The 12,600-nt window shown below is 50.4% G+C and overlaps 1 protein-coding gene across 12 annotated transcripts in view; it reads left to right on the top strand.

The window, feature by feature from the left end:
* Positions 1 to 12,048, top strand: part of TNRC18 (trinucleotide repeat containing 18) — a 91,034-nt gene extending 78,986 nt beyond the window's left edge. For all 12 annotated transcript variants that reach the window (XM_030576801.1, XM_030576812.1, XM_030576808.1 and 9 more), the window contains 10 exons: positions 407 to 548; positions 1,467 to 1,584; positions 2,075 to 2,150; positions 2,703 to 2,811; positions 3,922 to 4,038; positions 4,509 to 4,673; positions 5,849 to 7,116; positions 7,948 to 8,184; positions 8,812 to 8,886; positions 9,541 to 12,048. In XM_030576801.1, the coding sequence (XP_030432661.1) occupies positions 407 to 548; positions 1,467 to 1,584; positions 2,075 to 2,150; positions 2,703 to 2,811; positions 3,922 to 4,038; positions 4,509 to 4,673; positions 5,849 to 7,116; positions 7,948 to 8,184; positions 8,812 to 8,886; positions 9,541 to 9,747 (2,514 nt within the window). In that variant the 3' untranslated portion in view covers positions 9,748 to 12,048. The remainder of the gene's footprint in view (positions 1 to 406; positions 549 to 1,466; positions 1,585 to 2,074; positions 2,151 to 2,702; positions 2,812 to 3,921; positions 4,039 to 4,508; positions 4,674 to 5,848; positions 7,117 to 7,947; positions 8,185 to 8,811; positions 8,887 to 9,540) is intronic.
* The last annotated feature ends 552 nt before the right edge of the window (positions 12,049 to 12,600 follow it).

Genomic DNA, 12,600 nt, shown 5'->3' with positions numbered 1-12,600 from the left:
GAGGCCTCGTTCAGCTGACGACAGCAGTGGAGGATAAACACAGCAAATAAACAAAGCAAAGAACTCAGTGAGCTACCAAAAGGCAACTGTCACTTTGGGTATGGCATTGGCAGGGCCTGTTGACTGCGGTGGTTCACGCTGAGGCGGTCTGCGTCCTAATTGCACTGTGGCCTGGATGGCCAGGTTACCTACTCCGGGAGGGAGAATGGCAGGCGTAGAGTCAGGGCTGCTGCAGGGATGTTGCATCTTGGCCTCCGGCACGGAACCTTCCACGTCTAATGGGGATCACTTAGAAAGGAAACTGCAGAGCTGGGGAAGGAGGGTTTTTAAAATGGCTCCTGAGCCCTGAGGCTCGATCCCAGATGTGGCCGAAGTTTCTGATGTGCTCTTTTGTTTCCTTCTCCAGAACCGAGGGAAGGGCGGCGCAGTCAGCAAGCTGATGGAAAGCATGGCAGCCGAAGAGGACTTTGAGCCCAATCAAGACAGTAGCTTCTCAGAAGACGAGAATCTCCCCCTGAGCATGCTTGTAGAGCGGGCGCCTACCCCAGGTGAAAGCCGGAGGCTGTCGCTGTCGGGGGAGGGGAAGCTTTTCTAACCACGCCTGGTGTTTCGGCAGCAATGGCTGGGAGAGTTGGATGAGCTTTTCCCAGCTGGATAAAGAGCAGCGTGCCCAGGGGATGCTGCTCCGCTCTGATGAGGAGCACAGCTCTCATTCGGTGTGCCCTGAGTCCCCCACAGGCCGGATCTGCCTTGGCCAGCAGTTGCAGGAGCGCGCCATCAGTCATTGGGGCGGGCTGTGCTCACAAGCAGTTGGAACAAAGGACTGGGTCCCAAGAGGGCTATGAGTTCTAATCCCCATTTGTACCACTGACTAGTATTTTTTCCCCCAGCAAGTCCCTTGACCTTCCTTGTGCCTCAGTCAGGGCAGCTGCAAAGCCGGCCCAATAGCAGGGCTGCCTGGAGAATCAGGCAGGGTATCTGCTCCGTGTTCACCTGGGAACGATAGGATGATAACCCAGAGAAAGGGATTTGCATGATCTGCCTTTACCCTTCACCCAACTAGAGCCCAGTGATGAGTGATTTTGGTCTGTGCGTTAGCCCCTCGTTAGGAACCATGAGCCAGTAAAGAGCCGCCCACTTGCTCCTTGAAAGCCCCCCTACAGGTTTCTACATCTCTACGAGGTGCTGGGTTTTGTCTGGCCTGTTGGTATTATTACTGTATCACCAAAGTGCCTAGGGGCCAGCTGAGAATAGGGGCCCATTGTGCTAGGAGCTGTACAAAGAAAGACAGCCCTTGCCCCAAACAGCTGACAGTCTAACTGAGGCCAGTGGGAATGGCGGGTATTGTCAAAAGCTGTGGAATGGCCTATTTTGGTTCTTAGCAGACCCCTGTCCCATGGGATCTGCCCCTTTCAGTTGTGTTGAATGGAGCCGCTAACTCTATGTCTTGCTCCGTGATCCTGCAGCCCCCCGCTCCTGTATCATTGACAAAGATGAACTGAAGGATGGGCTGCGTGTCCTCATTCCCATGGATGACAAGCTGCTCTATGCTGGACACGTGAAGACTGTGCACTCACCTGACATGTGAGTAAAATGGCAACCTCCCCCTGATGGACCCTGCTATGGCGGGAGGATAGCGCATGCTTTGGGGGCTCCCGTGGGCATGTACACACAATATTGCTGCCCTGTCCTTCGTGCACAGTGGGGTTTTAGCCCCAGCTTCACCAGAGACCCAGTGGGGGTGGGGGGGTCTTTTTAGCACCTGGTGTGTGATCCAGCACAGCTGATTCTGTGCCAAGCAAGCTGGATACTGATGAGCTGCAAAGCTGGGGGCAGTAGATGTGTGTGGGTGGGAGGAGGAATTTATCATAATGAGCTACCCTAGTTTACCAGTGAATTCCTCAGCTGGAAGAATGCAGCCTTGGCTAAACTGGGGATTTTGAGGTGGAAGATGATTGGGCTTGGAGAAGGTAGGACATTTGGAACTAAGCCCAGGGAAGGGTTCTTGGGGCACAGCAGGTCCTGCTTATTAAGCTCTGATATCTTGTGATGTCGTGGGGTCTTGTGTTTTCAGATACCGAGTCGTGGTGGAAGGGGAGAGGGGAAATCGTCCCCATATCTACTGTCTGGAGCAGCTTCTGCAGGAAGCTGTAAGTTGGGCCATTTTACTCTCCACATGTGCAATGTGATTTTCGTATCAGGGATGGGGGAGGCAAAAGGAACATCGCTCCTTGTCTGGTGGGTAGTTGCAGCTTTCAGCGGTGCCCCCAGTCCTGCCCTGGATGCCCCATCAGCATGGAGCAGGTCCCAGACAGATTGCTTTATGTGCCTCGGCAAATGTAATTCCCTTCCTAGCATTGTGGATTCAGTTTCCTATCGCTGGCATTGGGCGAACACACACCAGGGCCATGGGCTTAACCCTGTCCTGCCAGAGACTGTAGGACTTTGAGTCTTCCGAGCTGTACTGCATGGTATTACATGGAGGAATGTGACCCTTTCCTACAGAGGTCACCCTTCTCCTGCTCTGCAGCCTTCAGCAGAGACACTTTTGAATCCTGGTGGAGGAGGAAGTCCAGGAAGTCCTCCCTGGGGAGGTCTCAGCAGTGTCCATTGACAATCAGTCTCCTGGAACGCTAGTGCGGAGGACAAAAGATCATAGAGGCCTCAGGCGGGTTAGTAACTTGCTGTCCCACCCCAAACAGATTATTGACGTGAAGCCGCCCTCAGTGAGGTTCCTGCCTGAAGGAACAAGAATTGCTGCCTACTGGAGCCAGCAGTATCGCTGCCTCTATCCAGGGACTGTGGTCAGAGGTAAGAGCATATCATGGCTGCCCCTCTTACGCTCACAAGCCAGGAGTATCTTAGCACAAAATTCAGGAGAATCGGGGAAATAGTACAGTGCAGCCCCAAAGCCTGTTGTGATAGCCCTGCCAGGCCAGATTCCTTACTTGGAGCAGTGCCCGACTCTGCAAAGAGCCCCATTTGGTATGTAATCATCACAGCTGCCTCGCTGGCCAATATTATTGTTCACTTATGCTGGGATTTTCACAGAGGCCTAAGGGAGTTAGGTGCTTAAATACCATTGAAATTTAACAGAAGCCTAGGAGGGGGAGATGATGATAAATTTCAAAATCCCACAAGTGAGATAGGAGCCTAAGTCCAGCTGACTTTCAATGGGGCATAGGCGCCCCACATAGGCACGTTTTGAAAATCGTACCCTGAGTTTCTGACTCCATTTGGCCTCTTTGGAAATCTGAGCCATAAAAAGTGCCTGTAAAGAGAGCAGTAGGAAGGGCTGTGAGCTGACTGCAAAGCACTTCCTTCTTCCCCACAATGCCCTGGTCACGTGGTTTGATGTTGACTGGCCGGGAAAGTGGCCATAAATGAAGAAGCTGCCAGTTGGGATGCAGCCCTTGGAGTGCAAGGTGCACTAGCTGAAGAGAGCGTAAGAGGAGATTGCACATGACTAACAGACTGGGGAGACTGATACAAGGAGAGAGGGATGAAACAGTGATTCTTTATCTGGGAGGGAAGATGAATAAGCGGTGGCTTACGATAGCCAAAGGTGGCGATAAAATCCAGTCAGAGATGGATCTGAGGTTATTGGACAGGCCATAATGAAGGGACGTCAGTGCAAACGAAGAGTGAATAGGTGTGAGAAGAGATGAGATGGAATCATGTGGTTAAGCTATTGGGATGGCTGTGTTGAAAGAGTAGATTTGCGCTTGAGGGCGGGGTGTGTAATTGGATCACAGTTTGTTCGCCTCAAATGGGTCTGGCTTAGTAGCAGGTTCTGAAACTGGCCCTGCCTCCATCAGTCATAACTTCCAAGTGCCAGGGTCTGTCCCATTTCCACTCTACTGCTCCAGCTGAGTGTGTTCCCAGTCCTCTCTTTCTAATGGCTTTCGCCTCAAACCACAGGGGCCCTTGATCTGGAGGAGGATGGGGATCTGATAACGGTGGAATTTGATGATGGGGACACTGGCCGGATCCCCCTGTCTCATATTCGGCTTCTACCACCTGACTACAAGATCCAGTGTAAGTCTGGACTCCTGAACTGGGTCTTGCGTGAGGTTTCCCCCAGGGCCCACGAGCAGCCTCCTTTTAAACCTGCTCAAAAGGGAGATTTCCCATGCTAGGTAACTATCCAGTAAGATTCCAGGGATAATTCGCCACTGTTTTTGTTCCAGGAGTGTGTCATAAGCTATGTGGATCAGGACTGAGTTTTCTAGGGCTGGGGTATTGGAAGGAAAACCCATTTTGGAGTGATGGAGTAAATCCCTGTCTGCCTGGTGTTAGTAGGTGGCAATTTCCCAATAGCACTTAACGTGCATCCCTCATAGGCATTGTGTAATGCCAGCGAAAAGCTGGGGACAACAACAAGCTTCTTTTTAATGGCTGCTACTGAAAATTCAGATGTGCAGTTTTGGCGCAGTGTGGTTCTGTTTGGTTTGATTAGTGGGCAGACATACACCAGCATTGCTCATTGGTGTGACTTGATGTTACAGGTGCGGAGCCCTCCCCTGCCCTCTTGGTGCCCAGTACCAAGCGCCGCAGCCGGAAATCCAGCAAGGATGCTGGGGAAGCAAAAGAGGGCAATACACTAGGGTCAGAGGAGCCAGTGGCCAAGGGCAAAGGTCGTGGGAGAAAGCCAAGCATCAAGCTGAAAGCTGGTAGGTTGATTCACCCGTTTTAACGTGCAGTTCAGTGAGTCCTTGTGCCAACTGTTTAATGCAGTAATGTAGCATTTCTTTTCTTAGAGTAGCATCCCTTTGCCTAGGTGATTCTGCAAACACCCAACCTGCACTAGTGCAGGTCTGCATCTGATCTTTGCTGCTAAACTTCCTAATCCTCATCCTTCCTTGAAGACAGCTTCCATCCAGCACTATAACCCAAAGTTCAGGGAAAGTGTTGAACAGCTACTGAGTTTCTCTCCTTCTTGCAGGAGTTTGTCCATGGGATTTGGTTGGGTTAGAGAGCTAGTTATTTACCAGCTGGGGTTATTGAATTCAGTGCTGCAAACAAGATTTGGAAACTCCACTCCGTTTTCCCATGGGCGTGAGCCTCAGCCACGAATTGCAGACACACTGGGAGGCTGCTCCCTTTCCTAGCTTCAGGGAGAGCGCTGCACTCGTAGGGAGGTGGAACAGTTCCAATGGCTGAGCTTGCAGAGGGAAGGAAAGCAGCTTCGACATTGCAGCTGCTCCACCACCCTATGGATGCAGCACTCTGCCTGCAGCTAGGAAAGCAAGCAGCCTCCCACTGTGTCTGCAACTCGTGGCTGAGGTGAGGCCTGCTGTACCCTCCAGAGGCTAAGGCTGCCCTCTCAGCACTGCTCCCAGGACATGGCTGGCATGAGAAGTGTCAGGAGGATGGCTGATGCTAAGGCACCCTTGGTAGTCTATTATGCTACTGAATGCACCACCATCTCACCTTGTATTTCAAGGCACGGGCAGCAGTAAGTATAGCACAGATCAGAGAGATCTAAATCGTGCTTTCTCAGCTTGGTTTGTGATAGAGGAAACTCATAGCGCGTTCTCTTTATAGCGGTCAGCAGCTCATTGGTGTTAGCCTCAGGCATACTGGCCTGTACTATTTATTAAGTCCTCAAAAAGGGCCTTGCTAAGGTGGTCACTGGCTGGAGTGAACAGTATGATAAAAAAGCAAGCCATGAAGGAACAGCAGAAATCTTTAAATCCCTCTCCCCACCCAGGCCTCAGCGCCTGAGTTACGTGCAGGGAATATTCAGCGACTATTGTGACTTGAAGGAGTCCATCCTGGCTTATTGAAAATGTCATATGGGTGATATTTGCATCTCTCAGTCTATCTGCTTTCTGTTCCTTTCCAGAAGATGCAGTCTTGCCGGAAGAGACGGACCAGGGAGATTCTTCAGCAAACATTCCTTCTGCTCCAGAGAAGTCAATCTGCCTCAGCAAGCAAAGTGTGAAGGGGTCAAGGAAAAGCCAGCAGAATCCAGCAGGAGGATCTCCCCCACCTGCAGAGGAAAAACGGAATAAAGCTGGCAAAATGAAGATCTCTGCTAAACTCCATAGCCCACCTCCCCCTTCTTTTCAGCCTCCTGCATTCAGCAGTGTTCTTGGAACAGAACCCTACAGTGAGCTCGCAGGGGCGCTGGGATCCTTCAGCTCCAGTGACAACCCCTCCGGGAAAACCAAAGCCAAGAAGGGAAGGCCTGCTGAGGAGTCGCAGGAGTTTGGTTCAGCAGCCAAGGCTCAGAGAAAGCAACTGGACAATGAAATCCTCATCAAGCTGGACCATGAAGGGGTGATGTCTCCAAAGACCAAGAAAACAAAGGAGGCCATGAGGATGCTGGAGGGGTCAAACCTGACCAGCAGGAGGGATGGCAAGAGTGTCCTGGGGCTGGGCTACCCTGCTGCATTGGGCAATGAAGCCAAGCAGAAATCGTCAAGGGCTAAAGCAGCAGAGGGGGAATCTTCAGCTTCTAATTTTGGAGGCAAGGATCAAGAAGTCAAAACCACCCCAGCGACGGCCGCGGAGGAGACTGAAAGCAACAGCAGCGGCAGCAGCTCGGAGTCCGAGGGCGAAGAGGAAGCCGAGAAGAACAGAGGTGAAGCTCAGGACAGCAGCTCAAGCAGCTCCAGAGCTTCGACCCCTCTGTCTTCATCTAATTCCTCCTCCTCCTCCTCCTCTTCCAGCAGTAGCAGCTCTTCTTCATCCTCTTCCTCATCCTCGTCATCAGCATCATCCACCTCATCTTCATCAAGCTCCAGTTCCTCCTCCTCTTCCACCACAGATGAAGACTCCTCTTGTAGCTCAGATGAGGAGGTGGCTGATGCCCAGCCGAGCTCCTCACTCCAGCAGGCTCTCACTCCAAAGCAGACCAAGCAGGCAGGAAAATCCCGCTTGTCTTCTCACCCTCAAGGCCAGAAGCCACCACAGCAGCAACAGCAGCCGCAGCAGAAGCAACCTCCGAGCAGCAACAAGAGCAGGCCCAAAAAGCGGGAGGGGATCCATCTACCCACAACCAAAGAGCTTGCCAAACGGCAGAGGCTGCCTTCGGTAGAAAACAGACCCAAGATCGCTGCCTTCCTCCCTGCACGGCAGCTTTGGAAGTGGTTTGGCAAACCCACCCAGGTGAGCATAGCACTCTGGCTAGTTCTTTTGGCTCTTGCCCTTTTTGTTTTCATAATCCCTGTCACCTTTCTACTCTGCCTCCTCCCCTGCCAAGCCAGCAGTTTCATCCCCACCCTCTTCCTGGCTGGCGAAGGCATCCCCCGGTGGTGAGGTTTGGTGCGTTCCCAACTGATTTGTTACTGGGGTTACTCCAGGCAGGAAGGAAGAAGATCAAAAATGTTTCAGGCAGATTTACAGCAGACATCCGGAGAGACCCTCCAGCAGCAGTTGCAATCCATCTGTTGGGACTGCCTGGCTCCTCTGTCCATGAGCATTGGCTCCTAGCTGTACTGAAACCATAAACAGATACATTATCTTTAGGTGCGTTGAGGTGTTGTTGGTTTGTTTCTGGAGGAGCGGACACCCCACTGAAATCAGGCCACTCTATACTCCCCACTTCCTTCTCACTAGGGTTCTCCAATCACCCTTTAACCATTCGATTTCATTTGTGACGTTTGCAACTGTGTCATTGGCCCTCTGGCCAGAAAGGGATAAATGCCTCCCATCATTGCTGTTCTCCCTGTTAGCCAGCAGGGGGTGCTTAAAAGGGGGCAACTCGCCATATCTTCCAAGGTAACATGCTTCATCTGGACCCACTCACTGTTGAGGTGTCCTCGGGTTGCTTTGCCATACCATTGGGCTGACCCAACAAGAGGGCGTAACTTGTTGTGCTCTAGTTATCCGTAGTGGGATGCAGGCAGGGCACGCAAGCTATCCCAGAGTGGGGGGATGAGTGAGACTGGTTTGTACCTGATATTCTGTTCACTCAGCTTTGCGCTTCTAATTTCACAGAGACGAGGAATGAAAGGGAAGGCCAGGAAGCTGTTCTACAAGGCCATTGTTCGTGGCAAGGAGATCATCCGGATTGGAGACTGCGCGGTCTTCTTGTCAGCTGGCCGGCCCAACCTACCCTACATTGGCCGGATCCAGAGCATGTGGGAGTCCTGGGGAAACAATATGGTAGTCAGGGTCAAGTGGTTTTACCACCCAGAAGAAACCAACCCTGGAAAAAAGCTCAACGAAGGCAAGGTATGTCGACCGAACGCTGCCCGCCTTGTTTAATGGCCACACTGCAAAACTTCCCTCACACCTTCATCCTGGCGGGGGTCGGGTGACTTTCATAGTTTTTAACTAAGTGCAAAATATAATTTTGGTTCCATTTGTGACCAGTAAAGGGTGAACATGGAGATTTTGTACGATCAAAGTCATTAGTGGATGGACATGCCTGGGGTTTCTAAAGCCACTTGAGAGGGGGAGATGGTTTTTATGCTTCTAAGACACAGCTTGGAAACACAGCGAGCAGCCTTGAGTCCATCAAACTTCTGTTTGTCCCTGGGGTGCACAGAGCAAAGTGGTTTATTCCTGCTGTCTGACATGTGAAGGGTGAGAGGAAGCCCTTGGTGTAGGGGCAGGCTGTGTGGGCCTGATGTTCAGGGGTGCCAAGCACCCACAGCTCCCATTGACATCACTGGGAGCTGCAGCTGCTCGGTCGCTCTAAAAATCGGGCTCTGTTTAAGCTGATGACTCAAGGTCAAGATGTAGGCTGTGGGAATGCACATCTTTATTCGGTGAGGGAGGCGTCTCTGAACGGTACTAACTTGCCTGCTTTAACGTTTCTCCCTCTCCATTTTTCCTGGCTGACTGTTCTCGGCATAGCGTTGGGATCAGAAATCTGGGAGGAGCCTATCTGCCACTCTGCAGGCATCCAACCAGAGGAAGGACTTCATGGAGGTAAGATGAGGGTGCGGATGGCAGAAGGCCAGGCCTTGGAGAAGGTTTTGTGGTGTGTTGTTGACTGCTCTGATTTTATAAGCAGAGCAACAAGTGTTAATGAGGTAAAGGCCATCGGATCTGGTCTGGTCCGGTCCAATTCTGTGCTGAGATGAGTGTCAGCCCAAGTCCATGGTTTTGGCCGAGCATCTTACTGGGGGGAAGGTAGCCTGCAAAGATCCATATGTGAACATCCCCAGACTTCCATGGTGTTTGGCACCAGCCCTGTCGTTCAGGCTCATCTTTGTTTTACTTCATTTAAATTCTGACAAAATGTCACCAGTCTGATCTGAGGTTCACAGAGAGGCTGAGAAACATGCAAGATGCTGACCGAGTTACCAGATTTGATTGAAACTGGGGGAAATATCAAACTGTAAAAGCCTTCACAAAGTTCCATTTGATGGCCTGTCTCACTGTGGGGATGCAGCAAATAAACCTCAAGGTTTATTAAATAAACCTTCTGCATCCACCATTTTCACTCCGTGTGTGTAGCTCTCAGGTCCTTCTGTGGCCTGGGGCACCTAATCTGTAGGGAAGGGGTGTGTTCTAAGTGATGTGAAGTGTCCGCTAATGACTCGTTTCCTCTCTCTTTCCCTCCCCGTTCCTCTAATGCAGCGAGCACTGTACCAGTCCTCCCACGTGGATGAAAATGATGTCCAGACCATTTCTCATAAGTGTCTGGTGGTTGGTCTGGACCAGTACGAGCAGATGCTAAAGACTAAGAAATACCAGGACAGTGAGGATCTGTACTACCTAGCAGGGACGTACGAGCCCACGACAGGCATGATTTTCAATACAGATGGCGTCCCAGTCATCTGCTGACTGTCTAGGAAGAGGGAATTCAGGGACATGTGCCATCCGCCTGGAGAGTTCCGATTTCCCTTCGGAAGAGGAGCGTGGCGAATCTGAGGACATGCTGTTCAGACAACATGATTTATTTCTTTCCTGCTTATGACTTCTGTGTCGCACTATCGACAGGTCTTCAAAAGGAGAAGAGAGAAAATTAGGGTGGGGAGGAAGCAACCGTAGGACTTTCTGAAGATGCCTTTGGGATAGCATTGGAGATTGGAGCCCATCGTTTTCTGGATGAACAGGGTGGTCTTAATTAAGACAAAATTAACCAGCTTCTTCCTTCCCCCTTCTGCTCTTGGAGTGTCAATGATTCTCAGATCCCTGCACCAGCAGAATAACATCAAAATAGAGGAGGCTTCTTTTGTGTTGCTTGACCCCCTGAAAAACTCAGAAGATGACCTTGTCTGGCAGAACACCTACTAGCCTTCAGGGTATCTATGCCTCCTTCCTTTATAGCTCCTTCCTTGTTAACTGCACATGACTTTCTGGAAAGTATGAGGTGGAAGAGAAAGGAGCAGTGTCTCTCTAAGCGCCTCAGCTCAGACAGCAGGTGCACCTTTAATCAGCTTCCCTTCCTCTAAGTCTGCTGTCTGGGACCTAATGGAGAGCTAATGCGAGTGGACAGCCAAGGAGGAATGGAGTCACTTGGACACAGAGCCGTTGACTAATGTCCCTTCTGGGTTACGAGGAGTTGGGTAGGAGAGAACAGAAGCTCTCATTGAACAAATCAATTAACTCAGTAAATTCATCCAAAAAAATGTCTGCGATGGGGGGTAGGGAGGAAGGGAAAGGGGAGGGCTGTAATCCATGAGGCAGGGTACAGGGTGGAGTGTAACGAACAAAAATCTCCCTCCAGGAGGTGAAATGAATGGGGAAGTTGCTGCAACCTGCTTACAAACAAGGAAGTCCCTTCTTGCAGCTCGAAGGAGGCCATAGCCCATCACTGCTTTTTCACACAGGTGCAGCCCCTCAGCTTTCACGTGAAGCTGAGGGGCTGCGTTCTCCCTGGGTGTGAGGCTCCTGCAGTTCAGGCAGAAGGACACGCAGCTCCCTGCTCAAAAGGGATGAGATGAGAACTGCCCCCAGGACTGTCCGTGCAGGAGACGCATGCTGCATATCCACAGTGGGAGCCAGAACCAAGCTGTCATCGGGAGCAGCCATTCAGCTTAATGGGTTCATGTGGACAGTCACCCCCGGGGCTCATTGAGAACAGTCAGTCTCCCTCCTCCAAGCAGCCGCCCCACCCATCTTGTTGATCTCTCACAGGCCTGAGCCTTCAGCTTTGGCCACTTGCCTTCAAGCAGCTGCTTCAGGGAGCCAGGTTTGCAACTCAGAACACCAATACACAGCCCCGGCTCTCCAGGCAGCATGCAGGGAGCATAGGCAGTGGAGCAGAACAAGACCATGGCGCAATGTCCTTGCACTTAACTGAAATCTCACGAGATGCACTGATCTTTGCAGCTAACCGATTCGCACTACATATTTCTAGGGCACTGAGATTGTTCCAGTGTGGATGGGAGCAGAGTGACCCACCCAGAGCTCCAGGGGAGAGATACTTACAAGGACAGATTTTTAGCTATCTGCCATGGTACTATCTGAGTACTAGAGACTTGCAGCCTCGATGGGAAGAGCAGAGGGGCACCCCCTAAAAGATGATCCCTCATACTTTAAAAGAACCACAATGGTGCTGAACTCCGCCACCTCTGCTCCGGCCTGCGGCTCACCAAGACTTGGTGGATATTCATGTTTCTAAACTGTACAGTTTTAATGTACCAAAAGACTCTTTAAACCCTTCTGTATTATAAGTCTTTAAATGGATTCGACTTTTTAATTATAAATATAAATATATATATATAAAAATATAAACTTTTTAAAACTGTGAAAAAATTATGAAATTATAAAGAACACAGTCTGACGTTTAGAATATTATTTTTTATTTCCAGTTGGATTGTGAATGTAAATGATCTGGGAACAGGCACACACAAACAGCCACACATAAAGTGTACTGTACTTGTAGAAGCAAATTGTGTGAGCAAATTTTAAAGAGAGAGAGAGAGAGAGAGATTTTATGCTAATGTTAAATAGAAAGCACTTACTGCCCAATGCCTTCTATGGAACACAAGGATTTTTCAGACAATCGAGAGGAAAGGAGAGCCAGGTTTTTGTCTTTTGTTTTCTGTTTTTGTTTTTAATTTTTTTTTGGCATTATGTTGGAGAATTCTGTGTGACCGTTTTTCATAAAAAAGAAAAAAGTCTATTGGAAAAAACGAAGCATCTTTCTTTGTCCTGTTTTTTTAGAGTTGTGTTTGGTTTTTTTGTCGTCGTGGTCACCTATCGTCTGCAGATCGGCGACGCGTACGGGGGCATGCGGGGTCAAGTGCCTGCCTCCCTCTCCCCCAGCCCCAACTCGCAGTCAGGCCCAGGTGGTGAGCGGAAGAGGTGGGACTGGCCACTAGGTCACTGCTCTGTTGCAGCGAGAACCTGGCTGGGGAGGTGGCAGCAGCGGACCACCAAGTACATAAAACGTTGTTACAAGGAGGAGGGAGAAAAATTGTTCTTCACCTCTGAGGACAGGACAAGAAGCAATGGGCTTAAACTGCAGCAAGGGAGGTTTAGGTTGGACATTAGGAAAAATTTCCTAACTGTCAGAGTGGTTAAGCACTGGAATAAATTGCCTAGGGATTTTGCGGAATCTCCGTCATTGGGTATTTTTAAGAGCAGGTTGGACAAACACCTGTCAGGGAGGGTCTAGATAATACTTAATCCTGCCTTGAGTGCAGTGGACCGGACTAAATGACCTCTTGAGGTCCTGTCCAGTTCTTG

This window comes from Gopherus evgoodei, chromosome 10 (genome assembly GCF_007399415.2).
Source record: "Gopherus evgoodei ecotype Sinaloan lineage chromosome 10, rGopEvg1_v1.p, whole genome shotgun sequence".
In the NCBI taxonomy this organism is placed as follows: Eukaryota; Metazoa; Chordata; order Testudines; family Testudinidae; genus Gopherus; species Gopherus evgoodei.
Note: the sequence above shows the minus strand (reverse complement) of the source record. Positions and strands in the feature narration are given on the sequence as shown.